The sequence below is a fragment of the Amphiprion ocellaris genome, chromosome 5, assembly GCF_022539595.1.
Source record: "Amphiprion ocellaris isolate individual 3 ecotype Okinawa chromosome 5, ASM2253959v1, whole genome shotgun sequence".
NCBI classification, from domain to species: domain Eukaryota; kingdom Metazoa; phylum Chordata; class Actinopteri; family Pomacentridae; genus Amphiprion; species Amphiprion ocellaris.
This window is the reverse complement of record NC_072770.1, coordinates 25,885,138-25,908,383: the sequence shown is the minus strand read 5'-3', so window position 1 is coordinate 25,908,383 and position 23,246 is coordinate 25,885,138. Positions and strand designations below refer to the sequence as shown.

The 23,246-nt window shown below is 38.9% G+C and overlaps 4 protein-coding genes across 5 annotated transcripts; 2 read left to right on the top strand and 2 right to left on the bottom strand.

The window, feature by feature from the left end:
* Positions 1 to 617: 617 nt before the first annotated feature.
* On the top strand, positions 618 to 2,267 carry ghrl (ghrelin/obestatin prepropeptide). The gene is made up of 4 exons (XM_035946840.2): positions 618 to 854; positions 1,449 to 1,526; positions 1,612 to 1,723; positions 1,826 to 2,267. Exons 1-4 carry the CDS (start codon positions 741 to 743, stop codon positions 1,843 to 1,845), a joined length of 324 nt encoding a protein of 107 aa, XP_035802733.1. The 5' UTR covers positions 618 to 740; the 3' UTR covers positions 1,846 to 2,267.
* tatdn2 (TatD DNase domain containing 2) lies at positions 1,882 to 9,405 on the bottom strand. Of its 2 annotated transcripts, none has more exons than XM_055010464.1 (6): positions 9,170 to 9,405; positions 6,624 to 7,046; positions 5,368 to 6,348; positions 5,103 to 5,230; positions 4,417 to 4,600; positions 1,882 to 3,809 (listed from the first exon to the last, which is right to left on the bottom strand). In XM_055010464.1, exons 2-6 carry the CDS (start codon positions 6,891 to 6,893, stop codon positions 3,669 to 3,671), a joined length of 1,704 nt encoding a protein of 567 aa, XP_054866439.1. In that variant the 5' UTR covers positions 6,894 to 7,046; positions 9,170 to 9,405; the 3' UTR covers positions 1,882 to 3,668. The 2 variants fall into 2 exon arrangements, with proteins under 2 accessions (XP_054866439.1, XP_054866440.1); XM_055010465.1 differs by lacking the exon at positions 9,170 to 9,405 and adding an exon at positions 7,157 to 7,482 and having other exon boundaries at positions 6,624 to 7,035.
* A 2,911-nt stretch (positions 9,406 to 12,316) lies between these two features.
* vhl (von Hippel-Lindau tumor suppressor) lies at positions 12,317 to 16,381 on the bottom strand. Its single transcript, XM_023267360.3, has 3 exons — positions 15,955 to 16,381; positions 15,199 to 15,321; positions 12,317 to 14,702 (listed from the first exon to the last, which is right to left on the bottom strand). Exons 1-3 carry the CDS (start codon positions 16,139 to 16,141, stop codon positions 14,509 to 14,511), a joined length of 504 nt encoding a protein of 167 aa, XP_023123128.1. The 5' UTR covers positions 16,142 to 16,381; the 3' UTR covers positions 12,317 to 14,508.
* A 35-nt stretch (positions 16,382 to 16,416) lies between these two features.
* On the top strand, positions 16,417 to 19,422 carry LOC111566633 (vasopressin V2 receptor). The gene is made up of 3 exons (XM_023267339.3): positions 16,417 to 17,225; positions 17,391 to 18,271; positions 18,492 to 19,422. The coding sequence occupies exons 2-3, from the start codon at positions 17,428 to 17,430 to the stop codon at positions 18,698 to 18,700; spliced, it is 1,053 nt and encodes a 350-aa protein (XP_023123107.1). The 5' UTR covers positions 16,417 to 17,225; positions 17,391 to 17,427; the 3' UTR covers positions 18,701 to 19,422.
* The last annotated feature ends 3,824 nt before the right edge of the window (positions 19,423 to 23,246 follow it).

Genomic DNA, 23,246 nt, shown 5'->3' with positions numbered 1-23,246 from the left:
TAATAAACCTACAACAGAAATGCAGTCTCTTACAGCACTGCACACATTGTAATCTCATAAAGACGCAAACAGTGGAAAGTTATGTTTTTACAAAATGGCTGCAGAACATGTTGGTTTTTTTTTTTTTTTAAATCAAATAAAAATTTGCTGGTTCAGTTCTAAAAGTCAAATTCTTTGGTTTTATTTATTTCAGCCATATTAAAGGTACATTTCTCTACTGCTTTAATATCAACTTAGTAATATAATCTTGTTGATATAAAGTCTGTTTTCTCTGAGTAAACACATTTAGAGATAAGTTCCATGTCCTGTTTATTGCTTGTCTGGGAGTCCAGTCTTGTAATGTTGCTATGCAGGCTCACAATAGCCTGAATTAGTCTGAATTATCAATATCCCTGTGACTGTGATACCCCACGGAATAGATAAGATGATCTGTAGGCCTGATATTTGGTCACAACAGAGAAATGTCCACTTTCTAATCAGTTTAAACATTTGAACAGTCCTGTGCTACCAAGATATGGCAGCAAGAATACTTGTTACTATCATGTTTGATGTGTTTGTAAACCAACATGGGCAGTTATATAAAGGTATGAAGCCAGAGTCTCCCTAACAAAGCTGGTTATTTTGAGGGATATTGAACAGAGTCAGTATCGGATTAGATTTTTAATCATTTAACTCTGGTAGGTTTCTTTGTCACCTTGTGTGCAGCTGGTCTGGCAGTGCAGGTTTTTAATTATTCCACCATGTTTATGAAAAGAAACACTTGTATGCTGGCTTTTCTACTGTGTTGTTTGACCTTGTGGAGCAAGTCAGCGAGTGCAGGCTCCAGCTTTCTCAGCCCTTCACAAAAACCCCAGGTAAGATACTTTCTGCCTGATAGTCCTCAAACAAAACATAAAAGGAAATCAAGAAGGCGAGTCTGAGTTTGTTTGTTGTGTGGTTGATATGTGTCTTCAACTTTGATTCTTTTGCTTGTAATACTGAAGCCGATATACATCAACACTGAATTGTTCATTTGTTTAGAACCAAGGATATAACTAGTCCATCTAAACTCATTCCATCCTGATGGGTCCATTTTATATTTGTCAAATTTCAAAAAAGCTATGTTATTTATAATAATTGCTTTAACAACCAATAATTAAACAAATACTCCCCCTTTTATCACATCTTTATGTAATTAAGTTATCTTTTATGGCATCTGAATGGACTCGAAGTATTTTTGTCAGTCTGCAGGATTTTTTTTCTCCTGTTATGGCACTGAAACTTAAAAATCTGCTAGATGGAATAAAAAAAAAATAATTCCAAATGGCAAAATACTACTTTAAACTTCAAACAGTTACTGCATTGTATACTACAGGTTATCAAAACCTGTGAATTAGGTTACTCTCCTTGACTTCAAAGTGAGCCTGACTTGGTTGCAGTTGTGAAATGTATCTTGTTTTGTATCTCAGAACAGGGGGAAGTCCCCCAGAGTCGGTCGCCAGGCCATGGAGGAGAACATTCCACCCACTGACGACAACCATGTCACAGTGAGTGGAAAAAATGTTCACGACAAAAGGCCCACTACACAAAAATCATCACTCTAACCCAACGGTCTTTCTGTCCTTGGAGTAGATCAGTGCCCCCTTTAAAATTGGCATCACCATCAGTGAAGATGACTTGGATGAGTACCGGGTCATACTGCAGGAGATCGTGCAGCATCTGCTGGGAAGTTCAGAGACTTCAGGTTGGTCTACTTGTTCTGTTTTACACAATAAAAATATGTTTCCCTTTTGCCGGTTTGTATAGTAGTAATAACCTTTCACATATTGTTTTCTTTTTGTTTCAGGATGGTTGTCAGTCCCTTAAAGATCTTGGACATGAATGTCAAACATACTGTCTCAATGCCCTTAAATGTCAGCTTTATTAGATAGTGATCATTAAAATACAAGTGAAAATATGTGGCAGTGGCCTGTAGAAATGCTGGTTTAATTTCCTAAAAAGCTTTATGTGTTGTGTAGTTCAAGGCTCAGATGTTATACAAATACCTGATATTCAAGGTTTGACAAACTGAAACTGCTAGCCAGGTGAAATCATGTGTAAAAGTTGACAAAACAACCATGATCATCAGCTTTCAGCCTCATCATCAGTGATGGAGTTGGTTCAGCTATTATTGTCACAGAATATCCTTATATAAAGCTTGAGTTAAATTTGTCAAACCACTATTTTGTATTAATTTCCAAGCTGAAATGTGTACAGCTATAATGAAATAAATGTCTCTTGAACATTCATCATTGAGTTGAACCTATTTTTAAAGCTCCTGTGTGAGCAGATTAGTGACTCATATCCAAACCTGTATGATGATCTAATGTTATTCAGCATTAGAACTAACCAGTGCACACCAGTATAGACAATACTGCAAAATAAATAATTAACCTTTTATCTTCCATCTCGTCACTCATGGAGTCTTAAAAAAATATCAAGGAACTACGAAGGCATGTTTAGGAATAAGCTTTCTTCTCTTCAATGTGGTGATAAAAATGTGACTTCTTGGTTTTATAGTTGTGACACACCTCTATAAAAAATAACCACTGAGCGTCAGCCATTTATCGCTGGAATGAATTACATGTTTGTGAGAAATGGTAGAGTCATGGTTTAACTATGTTCTGAGGGTCTGTACCTTTGCAACTACAACCACAGGCCTGAATGTTGTTTTATTCACTTTAAGAAACACAGAATCACTAACTTAGAAAAACAAGGCTGGAAAACATCCTGCCCAAACCTCAGTAACTAGGTCACACAGAGAAAAGTACACACTGCGTGATGCTCTTGTCTGTCCTTCAATCCACATTAAAGCCTTTAATAATGAGGACAGATATAGAGTCACAAACTTAGAGTGCTCTGACCTACATTCTGAAAAGGATAGAAAACAAGGTTTCATTGAGAAACTGGTAAAAATGTGAAATCCATGTATTTTAACCCGTATCTCTTGTCAAACCTTATATACAAGAGACACATCTACCCATCTACCACTAATGCAGTCCCTGGATGGCCTCTTCCAACCACCAGAGAATGTCACATGGCTAATCAATCTCAAAACAAAAAGCACTCAAGCCAAATGTGTGACGACCAAGGTGCTACTGAAGCAAGCTAATAGAGCCGTCTTACAGCCACTTCCTTTCCTTAATAAAGAATCAGCTTTGTTCGAACACCAAACATGTTTGCTTCATCGTATAAGAATCCGATTTTACATCTCCATGCTCTCTTTCATCAGCACTTGTGTTTGCATTAAGGAGCAATTCAACAAAACATATATGAAAAATACAGAATCACAAGTGAAGGCTTTTAAAATGCCCCCAGTGCATCAAACCAAACTAAACACAGCAGAAACCACACAAACATCCAGACAAGTTAGAAAAGGTAATGTCAACTATTGAAACATGAAATTAATTCGCATGAACAATGACATAAAATATGATCTATTTGACAGAAGGCGCTTTCAGTTTCTGTTTTTCTGCTTTGGATTCTTTGAAGATCAATTTTTGAGTCTTTGAGATTGTTTAAGCAACATTACGCCTCCACACTCTACTGCTGATCACGAAGGACTGGTCAAACAACAAAAAACAAAATCCACAAAAAACACAACAGCCCGATTCTGGTTACCTGTCTCGCTAGTTTTTACACACTGAAGATCATATACCGTACAGCTGAGTGGTGTTGTTTCGGATGGTGTCCAGGACCGTGGCCATGTCTTTCCCCTTCAGCAGACTCAGCTCCTGCAGAGTGTGGATGCCCATTCCGGGATGTGAAAACCGACAGACACCTTTACCGACCTGTTCAGAGTGAGACAAGCAGAGCAATGGTTAACAGTAGCCCGCTTGCAGGGAGTACCTCATATAGAACAAGACAGGGATTAACACAAATGTCTGATTGATACAGGTTTTTTGAACACCACATTAATGATGATTTTGGACATGATTTTTTCAGAAATTATTAAGATCAAGTCACTAAAAATTCATTTAATACACAGTTCCTTTTAAGGGTGCTGTCTGAAGTTCTGAAGATACACTTCTGATATTTAACAAGTTCACATATTAAGATAGTTAGCTCTTTCCTGGATACAAGTGCAAACGAGTATCAACAGGACACTGTGCACTGGACACACTGGAGTAGTGTTTTGGTGGATCGGTCCAAGCAACTTTGTTGGTTTCCTATTAACAGAGCGAGGATTGTGTGAGAAAATATTCACTTAATATGAGTAACAATGTATTGGATTAGAATTGCATGCTCTACCTTTAAGGGAATTAGTGACACCTTAAGGGAAAAGGGAAAACTCAAGGACTCATTTATCACTAAGATTAGCAACCACAATTATTTTAGAGCTGGCAAGAAGTTTTCAGATTATTGCTGATATTAGAGCAGTGTTGTAGATTTTCACACCTGTCTTGGCAGGAAATATGGTGCATCTGTCTCCAACACAATGCGATTCAGAGGAATCTGGCGGACAGCATTTCGGGCGTTGGTGGCGCTGGAATAGGTGATGATGGCTGTGAAGCCCACATATAGGTTGGGGAACTCTGTCAGGAAGGGCTCAATCACTGGATAGCTGTTTGTGAAACAGTGCCTGGAAACCGCACAAGTAATCAAGAAAGAAGGTTCACAGATTAAGTGGTACAGGTCTCTAAACCCTCAAGGTTTCAGTCCTAATTGATGTGGTGAAAATTTGCAAAAATGAACCGCAGACAAAAATGAGTAAAATGGCTGATAGCCTGTCAACATGAACCACAGTGACAAATGCACCTTCTCCAACATCTTTTTAGAGGGAGTTACTGTAAATAAAGCAAAGAGAAAAGGTGCAGTCATGTGACATTTCCATTCATCTTCACTTCAAACTACTACACAGAGAGATAATTACTAAAAGAAATGATTAATACAGTAAGGTTTCAACCATATTTTATCAAAATTTATGAGAATCTTCATCAGATTCTCAGAAATTTTGAGCATTTCATGAGAATCTTTAGAACTTTACACTGACAAGGTGATAAACAAAATGCAAAATGAATAAATACTAATGTAAAAGTGCAGAATGAGAAAAATAAGTCACAGTGATTTTAGTCAACACACACCTGTGAATTTTATATTCCCTGGGAACGCACTTCTTCATGATTGTCAGCAGGTCATCGTCTGCATCCCTACAGTGAATCACCAGAGGCTTCTGCATAGCCACAGCCAAACGCAGCTGACGCTCAAACACCTTTACATAGCAGCAAAGAAACAAAACAAGCATTGTGACATTTTTCACTCACAATACACAAAATATTTCTAAACAATAAATATCTGAACAGTTATCAGATTACAAAGTTATATTTAAATCAGACCATGTCAAATTACCTCTTTTTGCTTGGAGGGTTCAGTGAAGTTTTTGTGAGAGTAGTCTAGCCCCATCTCACCAAATGCCACAGCTTTTGGATGCCTCATTGCTGTCAGTATATCTTGTTCTTGAATGCTTGAATAGTTTCTGGCAAAGTGGGGGTGGCACCCAAACGCCCCCCATACCATGTCCTCAGCCAGCAGATGTTCCCACAGGGCCTCCTTCACCATGACATCAGGGTTGCAGAAGTCCGTAATACAGCCTTGAAACTGTGGAGGGAAGCTGTTATGATAAAACCGTTTAAAGCTGCTGAATGTCCCACAAAAGCCAAGTTTCCCATAGAGCATGTCTAGATGGCAGTGTGTGTCTATGAAACCGGCTTGAGTGTCCTGGTGGGGGTAACTAGTCCACAAAGGTTTTTCTCCCAAGGACAATCTTTTTTTAGGACCGCAGCCACGAGTAAAGGAGTTGGTGGGGTAACGCAGGGAAAAGCTACCTTCTGGCTGTGCGTGTGAGGTTGCAGAGGGAAAGTAGGGATATGATAGTCTTCTGTTTGAGTTTGGTGGCAAAGCAAAGGGATCTGACAACGAGGACATAGTGCTGAATGAGGACAAATTCTCAGTCTTAACCCTGGACGTCTCTGAAGGGCCCATGTTTGGAAGGTGAGGCTGCTTGAACGAGACATAAACTGTCCTCTGTGGGGATGAGGAAGACATCAATTTGTCTTTAACCCCTGCTTGGATGGCCCAAGTGGTTTCAGGTGAAGTTGCAGCTCCCTGGGTATTCACTAAAGGAGTGTGGTTTCCCTGGCTGCCCTGTCGAGTTGTGAAATAAGGCAAAGTGTCTGAAATATACTCCGGCCCAGGGAGGGATGAGTCACAGTCCTTAGCTTTCACTTGATTTTCTTGAGCAAGTATCTCATCTCGGGATGCTGTCTCTATGAATGCAGGGTTCTTGACAACACATTTCTTGAGTGAATCCTCTCCTTTCAGCACAAAACTCTGAAAAGAATTAACATGAACAAATATCTATATTCCATTAGCTTGTATTCCTCAAAGGTTTGATAATAATTCTACAGTCTTTACAACTGTAGAACAATTTCTTACTTACAAAGAGTAAAAATAAACCAGCAAAATTAACTTATATAAAATCACAGTTACAAATAAAAGCTGATATGGAACTCAGACATTCCAAGTTTTTTTTATTTATTTATATATATATATATATATATATATATATGCGCAACTAAAAGGATAGGTCCTCTGGTAATACTTACAGCCGTCTTGGTCTCTGAGCTGTCATCTTGGATGTGTGTGTCCTCAGTAACCCGAACGGGGGACCGATGATGTTCTCTGACAGTGTCATTGTCCTCGAATTCCCTATCAAGTCTGACTGACAAGCAGGTAATATCCACAGTTTTTCTCTCAAGTTGTGTTGGACTGGGTACTTCATTGGGTACGGATGAAGATACAAGTGACAAGGATTTTCTGGAAGAGTCAGTCCTGGGGCTATTAGCTAAGCTGCTCCTTGCCCTTGTGCTGTCCATAGCTGCAATGAACGTCTTCCAGCAGATAGCCTTTGAGGCCTCCTCAGGTGTCCTCTTTGTCTTTTTCAGCACGATCGACTGAGAAGAAGGTGGTGATAAATCCTGACTCTTTATGGATTCCAGCTGTTTGGGTGAGTTTTTCCTTGGTTTGTCCTGTGCCAAAACAGATTAATTTAAATAAAGCTTTTTTTATTAGAAATAAACAGCTTTCACATTTAAAACTCCAGTTAAAAACACAATGAATGTGCCATTAAACGACAAGCATGTCACAATTTACAGTAAAACTTACTTTTAAAGTTTTACATGTTTCAAATTTACTCTTAGAAAGCTTCCTAAGTTTGACTTTGCCTACAGAGGGCACACTTCCATCAAGCACCTCCACTTTTCTCTTGGGAGTGTCCAGACTCAGTTCTCCAAGGCCTTTGGATGCTGGAGAATCACTGAAGGGCAAAGACTTTGAATCTTCATTCTGCGCTATATTCCAGCGAGAGGGTGTGTCTGAGTCAGTATTTCTGTCCTGAAGATGTGTGGGTGAGCTGACAGCACTTCGGAGCCACTTAAACTTCAGCTTCCTTCTGCTGCCATCCATGTCTGAGATCCTAATCCCACATGCAATTAGAAAAGGAATTATCTGATCTGTGTGAGCATCAAGCTGGTCCTCTGAGGAACAAGTCAAGAAATGCAATTTTCATGAACTGCATTTTTTTTCTAGAGATCAGATTTGGACACAAGAGTGACAGTACAATTGCTGTCATGACAACTAAACAGTGGAATTCACAATACCACATTGCTAATTCTGTAATTTTTAATAAAACATCAGTTATAAACAACCTTTTCAAACTGGCTTTATCTGACTTTTATGATTTAAATGTTATGGATTTACTTTTACTGCATGATATTGTTCCTCATGTCTGTCAAAGCAATTTGGAACTATGGTTAGAAAAAATTGCAAATCTAAGTTAAAATCATTTTTATATTTGCAAAAGTGTAACTAATAGAACAAAGCAGATGAATGCCCCAGAGCCCATGTTTTCCAGTCTGGTTTATTGTCATCTGATGAACTGCAACTTTGTGTCGCAATGTGGGGATTTGCATGTCACAAGGTGCGTTTTGCTTTAATACCCGACCTTGAGACCCTGTCATAAGAGGAACGCTATGGAAAATGTAGTCTTCAGTAATACATTACATCATCTCAAACTTTACTTACAATGTGCATATTCTTGCAACAGACAATAATGTTCACAAAGAAGCCCAGCAGGTTAAGCTGGCCTTGGGTAGTCTACCTCCACAACAAAGTACTGATTATGCATACTGCTGCTGAACAATGTACTTGTACTACACACAAAAAACACTGTAACTTGCCACACGTATTCTTTAGATATTAATGATTTCATTCTTTTAGTTTACACTCAAGGGAATATAACAGCAGATTCTCATGTCTCTAGGCATCAAACTATATCAAGAATCATTTTTTTTCTCCTTTCCACATTGTCCAGACTTGAACATTATAGAAGCTGTAAGGGATCATGTCGACAGAAAGCAAAATTGCAAAGGCAAAGACTAAAGGCAAACTCTGGCAAGTGCTGAAGATATTACTTCACAAAACTTTGAGATTAATCCAAAGACAGTTCAAAATGTGAGGAGGTGTAAAAAGAAGTGCAAAAATAAGTCTCATGAAATGGTGACTTTAGCCTGTGGAAGCCTTTTTGTTTTCATTTTGTTTGTTTGTTTTTGTACGGTGCAGAAATGCATTGTATATTCTAGTTGTATTTTGATACACTGATGGGTAAATGTTTATATATGGCCATTAAAACCTTTAAAAAAAAAAAAAAAAAACCTAAAGGTGGCAGAGCATTTTCTCTGTCCTGTATTACATTAACTCTCATCTGAAGACGTGTCAAAATTAATTTTGAAAATAAATTTGAGGTGATGACAGTCAAATCATCAAATCGATAGTCTAAATAAAAATTTAGGCACCGTTTTAGTGGTTTAGAAACGCAGTGTTTGGTGGCCGTGGAGGTCAATATACCGTATGACCGAGCCTCGGAAGAAAAAGCGCCCAAAGTACACGACCTCTGCTGGGAGACATTTTGGCACAAACTAATGTCGCTAAGTAGCACATTCACATTAGCCAGTTAGCTACTAATGTTAGCTAACATTACACAAGGCAACTCAAAAAGTTGTAACTACAAACAGACGTTTAATGGCCGCCATTATTAATCACTGATATAGTTAGCTGGCAACCTCGTTAGCCCGAACTTGTTGAGTTTGGTTACCTTTTCCAGCAGAAGTAGAAGCAGCTACGGCCAACGATCCGTGATGAACCAGTTAGCCTGTCTGTACCCAGTAGCTTAAACAAGTTCTGCCGAAACCGCGTTTTTGAACAAAAACTGATGAGTAAAACGTTAAATTGTCGGGTATAATATTTTGCCGATATAACGGTTTTATTTTACCATGAACCGCTAGATAGCGGGTAACGTTTCTGACCGTTTGAACCTAACTTGCGAACAGATGGAAATCTCGCGAGATTAATATTATCAACGAGATTTAACAACTGAGCCGAACCTTTAAACAGCTCATGGCGGAATCTACTGTCAATAAGACAAACAAACAAATAAACAGGGAAGCAAACAGAGAAATCCTAATACAGCCATGCAATAAACATAGGCGATGCATTGCTTGGAATATCATGAAATCTGGTAACAAAATTTACACTGAACAAAATTAGAAATGCAGCATGCAAATGGTCTTCTTTTCTGGCTTAAAGAAAAAAAAACAAAAAACAAAAACGAATTTCTATCGTTATGGTGAGAAAAGGGCTACTTTTGGTGCACACACCAGCTTTGGATAGACATAGATTCTGTGCCCCAGAATATCAACTTAGCCAAGTTCTTCAGGAAGAGTGAAACAAAAATGCTTTCCCCCCATGCTCTTAAAAGAATGGATAAAATTTAATAAAATATATCATGCTGTGTTAATATTCCTGGTAATTAAAAAAATGCAGAAAGACATTGGAGTAAAGGGTGTCTGTGTACATAGGTCCTGCTGTGCTCAGCCATTCACTCTTCCAGATGTTCACAACAAGACTTGAGACAAACTAACTGAGGCACATTTATGTATGTAACACACCTTGTTTAATTTTTGTTTGCTTTGCATACATTAAAACTTTACAAGTAATTCAAAACATGCTTCAAACTGTGAAAACAGAAAAGGTATATTATTTAACGACATGGAGTCAAAATAAAAGTGACAAACACAACAGAAGGCAAAAGAAAATATAAGATTTAAGTCTGCTTAAAAGGCAAATGTTGTAACTGTCAATAAATTTCACTTTCCTATACCAAAAACTCCAAGCTATACTGTGAATGTGATAAAGATTTAATCATTGTAAGAACCTTCTAGAACAGTTCCCCTTTAGATTTTTGCAGTGTTTGTTTACTCAGCTACTGTAGTTACACCACAAAATACATTATTGCAGTTGCTGCAAATGTTTTATTCTAAGTTTTATTCATTCATAACGAAAACATTTTCACACTCAAGGAAAAATCGTTCTTCAAGAAATTATGTCTTCCCAGCTTTGTAAGAGTGTACCGGCTCCTGTTTCACATAATTGAAACAAATCTGAACAGAAAGTTAAAAATCTTTCAGTAACAATTAGATTCTTGGTAATCCCAGACAGGTCTTATATGTACCCAAGCTGTATCTTTTACCTAGAGGGGAGAAATAAAATGCTTCGGTCATCATCTATCATTGTCCTTCTTTGTAACACTACTTGTAATATATCAGTTCTGAGAACTGAAGAAGCCTCTTGGATGAGAGGTGAAACGTCTTCAAGGAACCTTCTTAAAGTCCAGTTGGATTGATTTAAACAACTTTGGATAACCATGACCTGGATGAATGAGAAACTACACAGACTACTTGTAATATACAATTAAATTTAGGTGTTTGCATTCATTTTATGAGCAGCAAAAGATGTTGATTATCCGTTGTAGACATCATCTGCTGTATACAGGTGCAATGATTTTATTAACTCTATAATATGGCAGCAAAAATGAAATGTGCGGAATGGCAGGTGTATTTTGGATAGATGAGTGATGCTCCAAAGTTAGAAGGCTGCAGGGAATGAAAGAGCATTTCTGCAAATGATTGTTGGTGATTTCTGTAAGTTTCAACATTTTAAAGGTTGAGTAGAGTGAATCGGATGAGCAGGACAAGCAATAAAAGAGATACAGGTTATAAATTGCTCTCTACTCCAAACCACAGCTGCATAAAAATGTCACACTAAGCCGATTCTTACTGCATATGTGACATTTTGCAGCAGCCAGAGGTCAGATCAGTACCTACCCGCTGAGCCCTTTTTCTCCATAAGCCAGTAGCAGAAACCTCTCCTGGCGCGGTCGTTGAACACATTCCTGTACTGAGGCATGTTTTGAGGGGAGAAACTGGGTTTTGATGCATCTAATGAAAGAGATTAATTAGTGATGCAGAAGGAAAGCCAATTATAAAACTAAGAATTTGGCAACAAGTCTAACATGGTACCTACTGTATGCTCGCACCATGGAGGGAACAGGTTCATTAGCTGCAGTTTCAGTCAGAGGAGGTAGCAGGTTGCTGCCGGTGGTGCAGTGTAGAGTAGGTTTCCCGTCATGGGATTCATACACTGAGACATATAATGAAACCATGTTATAGACAGACGTTGCTTTGTGTTTTCTGAATCTAATATCGTATAATTCTCACAAACCTGCATCTTTTAACAAGGAAGCTGGAAGGGATGCAAGATAAACTGGTACCTAGGAGGGAATAACTGTGCATAGTATGACAATATAAAGCAATTTATGATTTTTTTTACACTGCATACGTCTCTGTAAGTGGAAGACTTTTTCTTTTGTTCTTACCGTTGTTTTCATTTTGCTCCAGTGATCAGTCTGGAGTTGTGGAAACATGACCGGATGAGTCGGTGGCCAAAACGTCATGCTGGTGATGAAAACAGGAGGATCATGAAAAACACATCCAGGACGTGTGTGTGAAAGCTCTCGACAGTGACAGAGGACTTACAGCTCTCGCCTGAAGCGACTCGAGTCCCATTCTTTCCTCTTCTCTCCTCCCTGCATGTTCCTGATATTGCTGCACCCGGCTGAACTCGTCTCACACACACCAAGATGGGTTTTGTTACTTAGTCGCTTAGCAACATGTTTGGCAAGAGTGTCCCTGCTGCGTAAACTAATGCTGGTTTTAATTTTAGGTTATGACATACCATTTGTAATGGACATCTTTCTGTAGTTTGTCAGGGACCTTGCACAAATGCTTAACATACGTTCATTCAGCTTGTACCAATGCTGATATATTACACCTGGTATTTTATGGCCACTGCAACAGCATGATATGCCTTTAAAAAACAAAAGAAGACATACTGTTCTTCTGCGTGTTGTTGAATCTGTTTATTTTATATTACAAAGATAAATGAAAAATAAGTTGAAATAAAATGTATTGTCATGTGCTTGACATCAGCAAGTAATTCTTACATTATATATCAGAAGATCAAATGATTAAATACACTCTCAGATACATCCAACTGACTCATTCCAACATCCCAGTATAGTCTTTAAGTTCAGTGGTTTGGTCATTTCACTATCAATGTCAAAATATTTGCTGCACTTAAAGGCTGAACAAAAAGAAACACCCTTTGAAGAACATTTTAACCAGTCACAAATCAATCTGTAATTTATTTATCATGTAAATAAACAGTGTTGGGGTCACGTGTTACTGTAATCTCAAAAAAAATTGTCTGAAATGCAGTAATGTAATGCAACACTGTTCCAAAAATCAGTAATCACACTGTAGTTATTCCTAATATTTTGAGGCAGTACAGCCTACTGATAGTTGTCACAACATTTTTCTGTAAAGTGCTCTTTAGGATGGTTTTCACCAACTTTACAGTTAGATTTGTGGTAATACTTTATGAAAGATAAAACAAAGATCTTTTGCATGTTCCTCTTATTAAAACAAGAATTTGCGCAGATATGTGGGCAAATGAAACGCTAACTGTTATACTGGCAACTAACTGGCAGCTAGTTCCCAATGCATCGCAGGCGATGTTGCGGAGTAAGGCAAAAGTAATGTCATTAGTCCTGAAATGAATTACTTTCTACAGGGAGTAAATAAGTAATTCATTAACTGCATTACTTGTTTTGAGTAATGACCCCAAGACTGTAAACAATGGAAATAGTTCAGAAACAGCAGCCATCTATGAATGAAAAGCAGAGGGGCAGAAGAACAAAAGAAGAGAAGAATAACAAAGCACGTTTTCTGTTAGAAATTAGCTGCAAGACTTTAGAAGATTCTGTCCAGTCAACAGAAGTGTTGAAATAAAATCAGCAGGCACATTTCTGACATTTACAACAGTCTCACCAAAAGTCTGCTCCTACCACTCAATCATTTCCCTGCTTTAAAGTGCCAAAGTTAAACCCTGCTGATAATTTCCAAAAACATCTTTGAGGGCTGTACTATGAAGCCAGATTGGTGGGTTAGTGATGTATGTTGAGCCCAAAGTCAGAGTTTTCAGTGTAATGAAGATGGCTGTCTTTTAACCAGCTACATCACCATGGCAACTGATGCTGGACACTTAACATGCTTTGGAGGAGGTTATAGTCAGAGTTTGGGATTTAAATTGGTTGTAAGAAGCATCTCACTTTAAGCAAATTGTTTTCTGATGATGCAGATTCTCAGTTTAGGGAAAATCTGCAAACCTGTTAGCTGTGTTGAACGAAGCCATGCAGCTGTAGTAAACTGTATGCACTGCTTTGCCAGAAGGACCTAGAGACACAGAGAACATAAACACAGTTTTATATTTGGTCCTGATATGTTACTAAGTAAGTTTTACACTGCAGCGAATGAGGCAGATTAGAAAAGAGGAAAGTTTATTGGTATTTACCACAGACAAAATTCAATCGGCAAAATCAGTTTCACTTTCATTTGGCCAAAAATGAAAGTGATTGCAATACATCCATTACTGGATAGCGTCAGAAAAAAATGCCCTTCTTAAATATCATGTATCTGTTAAGTTTGACATTTAACTCTAATGTGTAGCCATTGTGTTAGAAACTAGCAGCATTAAACGCCCCCTTTAAGTTACAGTCTGAAGAAGGCAGTTTGGGTTAACAAAGCAAGCTGATAACAGCCATCATGACTGACAATTTTAACAACTGGGGTTTTCAGATTTGTACAGCCAGTTAACACAAAGTCTGGCTATGTTAAACTTGTTTCATAGTACATCCCTCTGCTGAACTTAGCAGCTAAGATATCAAAGATGTCTTGGAGGAGAGCTGTGCACTTAGCTGAATTAGGTAGGATAACCTTTAAGCATTCCCAATAAGAATAATTGAATAATAACTCTTACTGAAAGGTAAAAGCAACCCTTTTTTTTCTGCTGACAAAGGCAATTCCTGAGGCCACTGAGTGAAGCTGTCTGTCGTTTGCAGCAAATGTAAGACTTTACAGGAGCTGCGACTCTTCCAAGAAGTGACACCAGCATTGATTCTTATTTCACAAGCTCTCAACTCTTTACTTTCTATGACTGTACAATACAGTATTACTGTCGTTATGTAATAAATATCCATCATTCCTCCTGGTTTTGCATCCTCTCCAGCAGATGCTGCTCTACTCGCTGGTTTATGCGGCGGAGATCTTTCAACACACTGGGTTTATCTTCAAGCTCCTCGTGGAGACAGCGTGCTATTTCCAACCTCCTATAGTCTTCTGGTCGCACGAGACGCCGAATAACCTGAAGAGCACGATCCTTGAGAGTGTAGACTGTACAAATCAAATAAATGTTTGTCAAAAGGTTAGAAAGTTTTGTCAATTCATCAATTTACAGGCAAACTCATGACATTTCCATTTATCAACATTTCTGATGCAAAGAAAGCTTTGGCGGAATCAAAAATTATGAAAAACAAAGTCCCTAAATCAAAACACCTGTCAAGCTATTTTTTCTGGTTTTGTCCTGTAGCATTTTAAAAATGGTGGAAGGTGAAACAATGTTCACATCAAAAGCTGTAGATTATCCTGTGTACTGAGGAGTGTGTTTTTGTACAGGATTTCTGTGCTGTCATGTAATATCTGGATACTTTTTACAGCACCCTGATCAACAGCAGTTTGACAGCCTTTCAAAATACACAAATATGATCAGTTTGGGTATTTCCTGCCAGCCATGTGTGCTCAGACAGTCTACAGTGAAATTGGCTTATTCCACATTCGATTATAAATGCATTTCAATACAAGTATTTGAGGCTGTTTGATTTTATCTCACCTGGTAAAGTGATACTAACAAACAGAGCATTTTCAGCCTCTTCTGGCTTAGGAACAAGCAGCTCTTTGCAGTTCCCCCTCAAAGGCTCATCAGTCTCTGCATCTCTGAACATCCACGGGTGACCTGGGAGGAACACAAACATAAAATATCTTTTTTAAACATCTTTTTGTTGGCAGCATTACACCGTGACATATTGTCTCTCTCAACTGCCATCAAAGCCACAAGACTTTTACAGTTGATGTTATCAGATGACACATTTCATTGGTTCACAGCTGACAGGGGAGCACTCACAGAGTTTGTAACTGTTTTCAAAGTGCTACATTCAGGTTACATTTAAATATGACATATAAAGATGTCTGACTGTCTTCAGTAAAACAAAAACAACAGAAGGGAATATTGCTGTACCAGTCAGTCAACATATAAATTGTACATGTCCTGAAATTGTCCCACAACAAAGGACAATTGCTTAACTAAACTTTGACAGTGTGCTGCATCTGCCCTTAAGTTGAAGCATCTGCAAGATCTGTGTCAGATTGTGCAGGTGGAGCTATCAGAGGTTGTAGTGTGAATAGTAATAATAAATAGTGTTGTTTGAGGTGCCAAACTTGCAGAAATAGCATTGTTGTTGCTGTTTGTTTTAATTGAAACTCACATTTCTGAGAATTAAACTAACACTTGGCATAACACCACACGTTAATTAGCATGCTAATATGTTACTTGCAATATGTAAGTGACATACTGGAGAATCTGGCTTACCGACGTAGGTGGTCATCTTTCGACCCGTTCCTGGCCGTATATCCTCATACGCCTGTGGCTCCCCTCGGTAATCTATCCATAACGGCCGGACGAGATACGGGCTGCGGTTACAAAACACAGCATCGACGCGTATCCGACTGTTCAGAGAGCGAACTACGGGGAGAGCCTGCTCTCCCTCCTGAGGCATTGGTGCTATTTATCAGGAAGTCGTTGGCGCAGACAGTATAGCTCTGTAGCTAACACCCGCTAGCAGCTAGCTAAATATTAGCTGTCGTCGACGCAAGAGCCTAATCGAATTGATGATGGCTGTGTTTTTAATTCGATCAAATCAGATGAGTGGATTATAAAAGAGAAACGTCGCAAATAACCAAATAATATCGTAGCGAGGAAACTGTTTCTTGTCGCCTCGTCTCAAGTAGTTTGTTTAGATTCACTCTTCCGGTTTAAAGCTTTGGGACGTCGAACTATTCTGTGCTCTGATTGGTCGACAGAAGTGTGACGACAAGGTGGGCGCAGATGTACGTGTGGTGTAGACCGAGAAGCAAGATTAACTATAGATTTATCTGAACATAAACACAGGAGATCTTGTTAGAGTCTTGTCGCTAAGTTCCATTTAATCTCATTTCAAATACAGACCAGGTCGCTCTGCACTAAGAAGTTTAACATCAAGGCTGGATGACACTGGTGTGATTTGATCATTTGACAAGTCTACTGAACTACTAGCATGTTAAGGGTGCATATTTATGCGATAAGCGTCTTTATTTTTTATTTTCAGCACAAGGCCACATTTCAGAGACAAAAGTTAAGACTAAACTGTCCAACAACATACAAAGCAATCAGGATGATCTTCACTCGTTACACTGTTGTATTTGCACATTTAAGCAACAATGCTATTGTAATAAAACGCTATTGACAGAGGGTCATTCCGAGGCAAAACTTTTACTTTTTATTTTTTAAGTGGTCTATTTAGCTGATGATAAGTGAAGTCATCATTATTCGTATTGCACATTTAAAGCAGCAGCGAGAATTACTCAGAAATAATTGCCGTCGATTTTTCTTATTAATAGAAATCAAGTCGTTTCCAGATATTCCCATTTGCAAAGAATATAAATAAGACTTGAGTGTTGACGATTTAATGAATATGAGCTCCACCCAGTTTCATCGTCACATAAAACACTGGGGGCACAGCTGTAGACACCTTCCAGACTATTTCCATCCGACAGCAGAGGTTCACTTCACCTTTAATACTATTCTTAAAAGTATCCATAAAGGTAGGTGGGAAAAACACTTTGCCAACGAACCATTTTAAAGCGCTGCCTTGCATTTTATATACGCTTTTAAACTTTTTTTTAAGAATAAGAAGTATTACGCACAGATTGTTCCAAAATTCGGAGTTTTAAAGGACTATAATTAGACTTTCCGCTCTTTTACTCCAGAGTCTTTTCTGGCAAGTCTAAGTTGTGTCCCAACACAATGCGCGCTGTGAATGACAGTTTGTTTGTGGACGCGGAGGATGCGGACAGAGATGAGAGTTTGGCCAAAGTGGAGATCGCGCTGCTCAGTGCCATCTTCGTGAGCGCCGCAATCCTCAACACCGCGCTGCTGCTGATCCTCTGGAGGCAGCGCAAACAGATGACCAGGATGCGCATCTTCGTGTTCCACCTGTGCCTGGCGGACCTGGTGGTCGCTTTCTTCCAGGTGTGTCCGCAGCTCATGTGGGACATCACGGACAGATTCGTGGGTCCAGACCTCGTGTGCCGTGTCGTGAAGTACCTGCAAGTTCTCGGCATGTTTTCGTCCACCTACATGATCGTGGTGATGACGGTCGACAGGTACCAAGCAGTCTGCAACCCGATGGTAAAGTTCCAGCGGACGCGCACAAGATTGAACATCCCGGTGTGCGTGGCGTGGGGGATTTCCCTGCTGGGCAGCTTGCCACAGGTTTTCATTTTCTCACAGGTCGAAGTTGAACCCGGAGTGTTTGACTGCTGGGCTAATTTCATCCAACCATGGGGGCTGCAGACCTACATCACCTGGACCACGCTCGTCATTTTTGTCCTACCGGTCATTACAGTTACTGTTTGTCAAGTGCGCATCTTCAGAGCCATCCAGATCAACCTGTACCAAAAGACCCAACAGCTGGGAAGCGTTGGTGTCCCGCTGCCTTCCCGAGCCAGCGGTGTGGCCGGCATGTCCAAGGCCAGGGTGAAGACACTGAAGATGACGGTGGTCATAGTTCTGGCTTACATCATCTGCTGGGCTCCCTTCTTCACTGTCCAGCTGTGGTCCGCCTGGGACATAAATGCACCTAAAGAAAGTAAGTCACTAAATATTTGTGGTGGATGTTCCGTGTAATTAAACTAAATCCCACTGCAACACTTTTTACTCGTTACGTTTTATCTGTTTTCTAATTATGTAGAATATGAGACTCGACGCATTTGTGCGTATTTACGCACAAATCAGATTCAATATTTGGAGGTGCTAAATGGTTTTTATTTGCAAATGCATGACGCTTTGCTGTCCTCCTGTCATTCCAGCTGCGACTTTCACCATCCTGATGCTGCTGGCCAGCCTGAACAGCTGCGCAAACCCCTGCATTTACCTCCTGTTCAGCGGTCAGTTTCCAAAGAGGCTGGTGACGCTCCTGTGTCGGCGGCATTCCGAAGGTAAAGAGTCGATGCATGAGGAGGCGACGCTGGTCAGCACTTTGTATATGAGCTTCAAGAATGTCTCAGAGTCCAAGTGAGGTCAACGGCGGGCAGAAGAGGAGGAACGCATACAAAGTCTGCGCGCCTCTTGAAGACAATATGCACTTTATGTGTTAGACTGCCTGGCACATGGACATGATGTGCGTCCAGAAACAGTCAACGAAAGCAAATCAGAAATGGGTGACCAGGTGTGAGAACTGAGCTCCAGATGTGGTTGGATTGTGATATCATACATTGGAAAAGAAAAAGTATGGATTCACATGGAACATGATATGAAACTGTGAGACAATTTTGTTGTGATATAAAATATTCTTCACATTTAATAGAAGCTGGATATGAACTTCAGGAGCACTTACGTTTTTTCAGACAACTTCCCTGATTACATTCAGCTGTATTTATTTTGCACAAGTGGGATTTTAGCCAAAGTGTCAGTAATTAAAGTAGGGTATGTTAAGTTATACAACAGTTCTTGGAGTTGAGATAGGGTACTGGACATGTTGCATCTGTAGCTTCATTTTCCAAAGGAAAAGCTGTAAAAAAGAGTGAAAGTGAACACAAATAGAGACATGCTTTTTACAACATGAATATATGACTGCCACAAACATGTTGTTGTGACGTTACTGTATTTAAACACTGTAAAATACATTTGTCAGTTGTGTAAATGTTCCCTGTGGTGAATACTCGTTTTAAAACTACATACTCAGTGAATGTATGTGTAAATATTGTTTATGCTGTAGAACGAGTGTGAAATAAAATCATATTGTCACACCTGCTTTGCCTTTTTACTTGCGTTACATACATATATATTAAAAATGATAGGCGTATTCTTGGAATTTTACATTAACAAAGTAACTGTAAATTTAATACAATTCAAATAAAGGCGAAAATGTAGTTTGCATTCAGCCACTCTGTTGTTTAAACAGGGCTCACATTGTATACATTCTGATGTATCTTTCCATTTATTTTATAGTTGACAGCATGCTATGATAAGACATTAGCCAGACTCAAACGTGCTGTATGTCACACATACCATGAGCATAACCTGCATGGAAACAGAGTGATGAAGAATCTTCACACTCAAAGAGCCGCATCACAAAGGCTGACACAACCTGAAAAATGTGACACATGCTCATGCATGGAATGTGGCCATTTATATTAAGTAGAAGTCAGGATAAATTGTTTTTATCAACGTAAAATAACTCTGGTCAGGACTTGGGCTCAATGCTGAAAATTAGTAATCAGACATCATTTTCTTTCAGCCGTTAGACAATGATAAATCTAATGGTGTATAATGAGAACAGACTGAAAGCAGGTCATTAGCATCTGTTGCCTTTGTGACAGAGTAAATATGAGCAGCAGTGGCAGCTGACAGAAGATGTGGAAAGGTTAGCTGCTATTGTCACTATGGCAGCTGCAACTGCCTTGGTTTCACCAGAGAACTGTAAAGTAGCTCAGTAATTTAATCTACATTTCACCACGTTAAGTTTGGAGACACCAACATAAATATAATTTAGTGCTGTTGCTATTAGTTATAATCACCTGTTTGCTACTAAGGATTTGTTTTCTGTGTGATGACATATGTGGCAGAGAATTTCTTGTGACGTTCACTGGGAATGTGTTTACCTTTCTCCTATTGAGGAATCCTTCTGATATCCACTCCAGTTCTCCGTCGGAGCCTTGTAGTTGGTTTTAGAGCTGGAGATATAAAATCAGGTAGATGTTGGAGAGCAGTCTGCCACCTCTGCCATCATGTCTGCTATCAGTCGCAGAACTGCTGTCTTCTTCTTAATAAAATGATTTTAAGCAAATTAGTGATCCACTCTGGCAAAAAAAAAGGCATTTGTAGTAAAATCTGATTAAGAATGCATGACATTATCGAATCATCATTGATAAAAGCAGATAAAACTAGAATCAATCCAAAATGATTATTGAGAGACAGATAATACCTGTCAGGCTGAAAGCTTACTGTTTTGCTTTCAAATGTTACATAATAATAAAGATGTCATGTTAAAGTAGTTTTCCCAATTTGCCCAGTGAATGGCTACATGTTTGCATGTGCCTGTAGGTCACCATGATAAGAGGAAACATAATAAGGTGTTAATTCCATTGCAGGAAGGACTTGATGTTCTCTGCAATTAGGTGAAAAAAAAATATGTGCATGCACACTAGACTTCAAGAGTTTGAGGTCACCCAGACAATTTCATGTTTTTCATGAAAACTCATACTTTTATCCATGTACTAACATAACTGCACAAGGGTTTTCTAATCATCAATTAGCCTTTCAACACCATTAGCTAACACAATGTAGCATTAGAACACAGGAGTGATGGTTGCTGGAAATGTTCCTCTGTACCTCTATGTAGATATTCCATTAAAAATCAGTCACTTCCAGCTAGAATAGTAATTTACCACATTAACAATGTCTAGACTATATTTCTTATTAATTTAATGTTATCTTCATTGAAGAAAGCTGCTTTTCTTTCAAAAATTAGGACATTTCTAAGTGACCCCAAACTTTTGAACGGTAGTCTATCTGCATCAGCAATTAGCCAAAATGAGTTGGGAAAATACTGGATATCAGCAAAAATCCAATTTCGTGCATCCATACTGCATATTTATTGAGAGCACTCCAGATGATTTCGGTGGTTTGACATTCACACTGGTCTGCACACTGAGTGGCTCAATGATATAACTCAAGTGAGACATTTGTAGGCTGTTGAAGAAAGTAACAGGTCACTGTTCAGATTTTTTTTAAAAGGAATGTGTAATTGAAATGTGATTTAACAGCATTGTCAAACAAGTGAAAACATAATACTGGATGTAGGTCAAATCAAAATAATTTATTGAAACAGGAATAGCTGTGGTAGTGTAGATGGCAGAGCACAAACAAGATACTCACCTATAGGAAACCAAGTGGCATCAAGGGCCATGTTTGCTTTTAATGTAATCAAGGAAAACAATACATCTTGGTGCGAAAATTTAAACTATTTTTGCATTATGAGACGGGACTAGAAGCAGGTAATTAGCATCTGTTGCCTTTGTGAGAGTGAATATGAGCAATGGTGGCAGCTGAATATGTGTAAAGGTTTTGTTACTTGTTAGTGTCACTATGGCATAGTTTATACATATTTGTACATAGATGTTTATTTCATTACAGGAAGGACCTGGTGTTCTCTGCAGTCATGTGTAAACAAATCTCTGTATATCTACATCAGCAATCACCCAAAATGGATTAGAAAATATCAAAGATCATCAAAGTCCAATTTTGCGCATCCATACTACATATTTGTTGAGAGCACTCCTAATGATTTAAGTGGTTTGACATTCACACTGGTCTGCACACTAAGTGGCTCAATGATATACCTCAAGTGAGACATTTGTAGGCTGTTGAAGAAAGTAACAGGTCACTGTACATATTATATAAAAGGGATGAGAAGGCAGATAGCCAAGCACATGATTAAACAGCTATACCAAGCCAATGAAAGCATAATAATGTATGTAGGTCAAACCAAAATCATTTTTTGAAACAGAAACAGCCGTGGTAGCGTGGAGGACTAACATGATTCCCACCAATTAAAAGACAAGTGGCATGTAGAGCCACCTTCACTATTTGTAGGCTAACTTCATTTAAATAATCTATATCTGATACCTACCATCTCTTACTCATTTGAACTATTTTTTTTTCACTCGACGATATTTCAAGAAGAGCCTTATTCTTGTATCTGACAAACTGTATCAGTATGAACCGTATTAGCGGGCGACTGATATGTAATGTTTATTTTTTGTTTATTTTTACGTAGTCAATCTTTGTGAAAATTTCGACTGACACAAACCCCAACACAAATGCCTTTATTTCTGTGCACATACAACACAGATAAGCAACTGAAGAGCCTGTTAGCTAATTCATTTGTCAGCTTCCTGGCACGCATTGCGCTCTCTGTTATTTACAGCTAAGGTTCAAATTTTTCAGTGTACTTGAGGTTAATTTGTATGGAAGCCCGTTTCCGCCACTTGAAAAAAAAAGAAGTCACATGCTATCTCATAATTATGAGATAGAAAGTAATAATTATGAGATAGTAAGTCATAATTTTGACTTACTATCTCATAATTACGACTTTCTAACTCATAATATGAGATACAAACTCATAATTATGAATTACGATCTCGTAATTATGAGACAGCATGTGACCTCTTTTCTTTTAAGTGGCGGAAACGGGCTTCCATAAATTCGAGACATGAAAAAAATGAAAAGAAGAGTTTTGCAAACATATTGGACATGACAAAGGTGATAACTATGGGAATAAACGGAGTTATGGTTGAGAGTTCTGTTAAAAGGAGGAGCATGTGACACTAATAGATGTACAGGTGAATAAACTGATCCTCCCTGGTTTCTCAGGTGCTTTTGGTGGTGGGGGGGATGACACTTGAATGCAGCATGAAAGACAACAGGGGCCCAATTAGACTCCTCAGGGTGTGGATCCGGCCCTGCACTGACTCCTCAGATGGTCCTCATGGCAGCTCTCTGCAACACTGTTAGCCGTGTTAGCTAAATAGATGCTAAAGCATTTTTTTGCGGGGAAACCC

Excerpts from the sequence above, each read along its gene's own strand:
- LOC111566633 (XM_023267339.3), top strand. The coding sequence starts at position 17,428 with ATGCGCGCTGTGAATGACAGTTTGTTTGTGGACGCGGAGGATGCGGAC. Across the intron at positions 18,272-18,491 it reads CATAAATGCACCTAAAGAAA|CTGCGACTTTCACCATCCTG; the intron begins GTAAGTCACTAA and ends CTGTCATTCCAG.
- tatdn2 (XM_055010465.1), bottom strand. The coding sequence starts at position 7,482 with ATGGATGGCAGCAGAAGGAAGCTGAAGTTTAAGTGGCTCCGAAGTGCT. Across the intron at positions 7,036-7,156 it reads TTTACTGTAAATTGTGACAT|GAAAAACTCACCCAAACAGC; the intron begins GCTTGTCGTTTA and ends GGACAAACCAAG. Across the intron at positions 3,810-4,416 it reads CATATTTCCTGCCAAGACAG|GTCGGTAAAGGTGTCTGTCG; the intron begins GTGTGAAAATCT and ends CACTCTGAACAG.
- ghrl (XM_035946840.2), top strand. The coding sequence starts at position 741 with ATGTTTATGAAAAGAAACACTTGTATGCTGGCTTTTCTACTGTGTTGT. Across the intron at positions 855-1,448 it reads GCCCTTCACAAAAACCCCAG|AACAGGGGGAAGTCCCCCAG; the intron begins GTAAGATACTTT and ends TTTGTATCTCAG. Across the intron at positions 1,724-1,825 it reads GGGAAGTTCAGAGACTTCAG|GATGGTTGTCAGTCCCTTAA; the intron begins GTTGGTCTACTT and ends TTTTTGTTTCAG.
- vhl (XM_023267360.3), bottom strand. The coding sequence starts at position 16,141 with ATGCCTCAGGAGGGAGAGCAGGCTCTCCCCGTAGTTCGCTCTCTGAAC. Across the intron at positions 15,322-15,954 it reads AAAGATGACCACCTACGTCG|GTCACCCGTGGATGTTCAGA; the intron begins GTAAGCCAGATT and ends TGTTCCTCCCAG. Across the intron at positions 14,703-15,198 it reads TGTTAGTATCACTTTACCAG|TCTACACTCTCAAGGATCGT; the intron begins GTGAGATAAAAT and ends TGATTTGTACAG.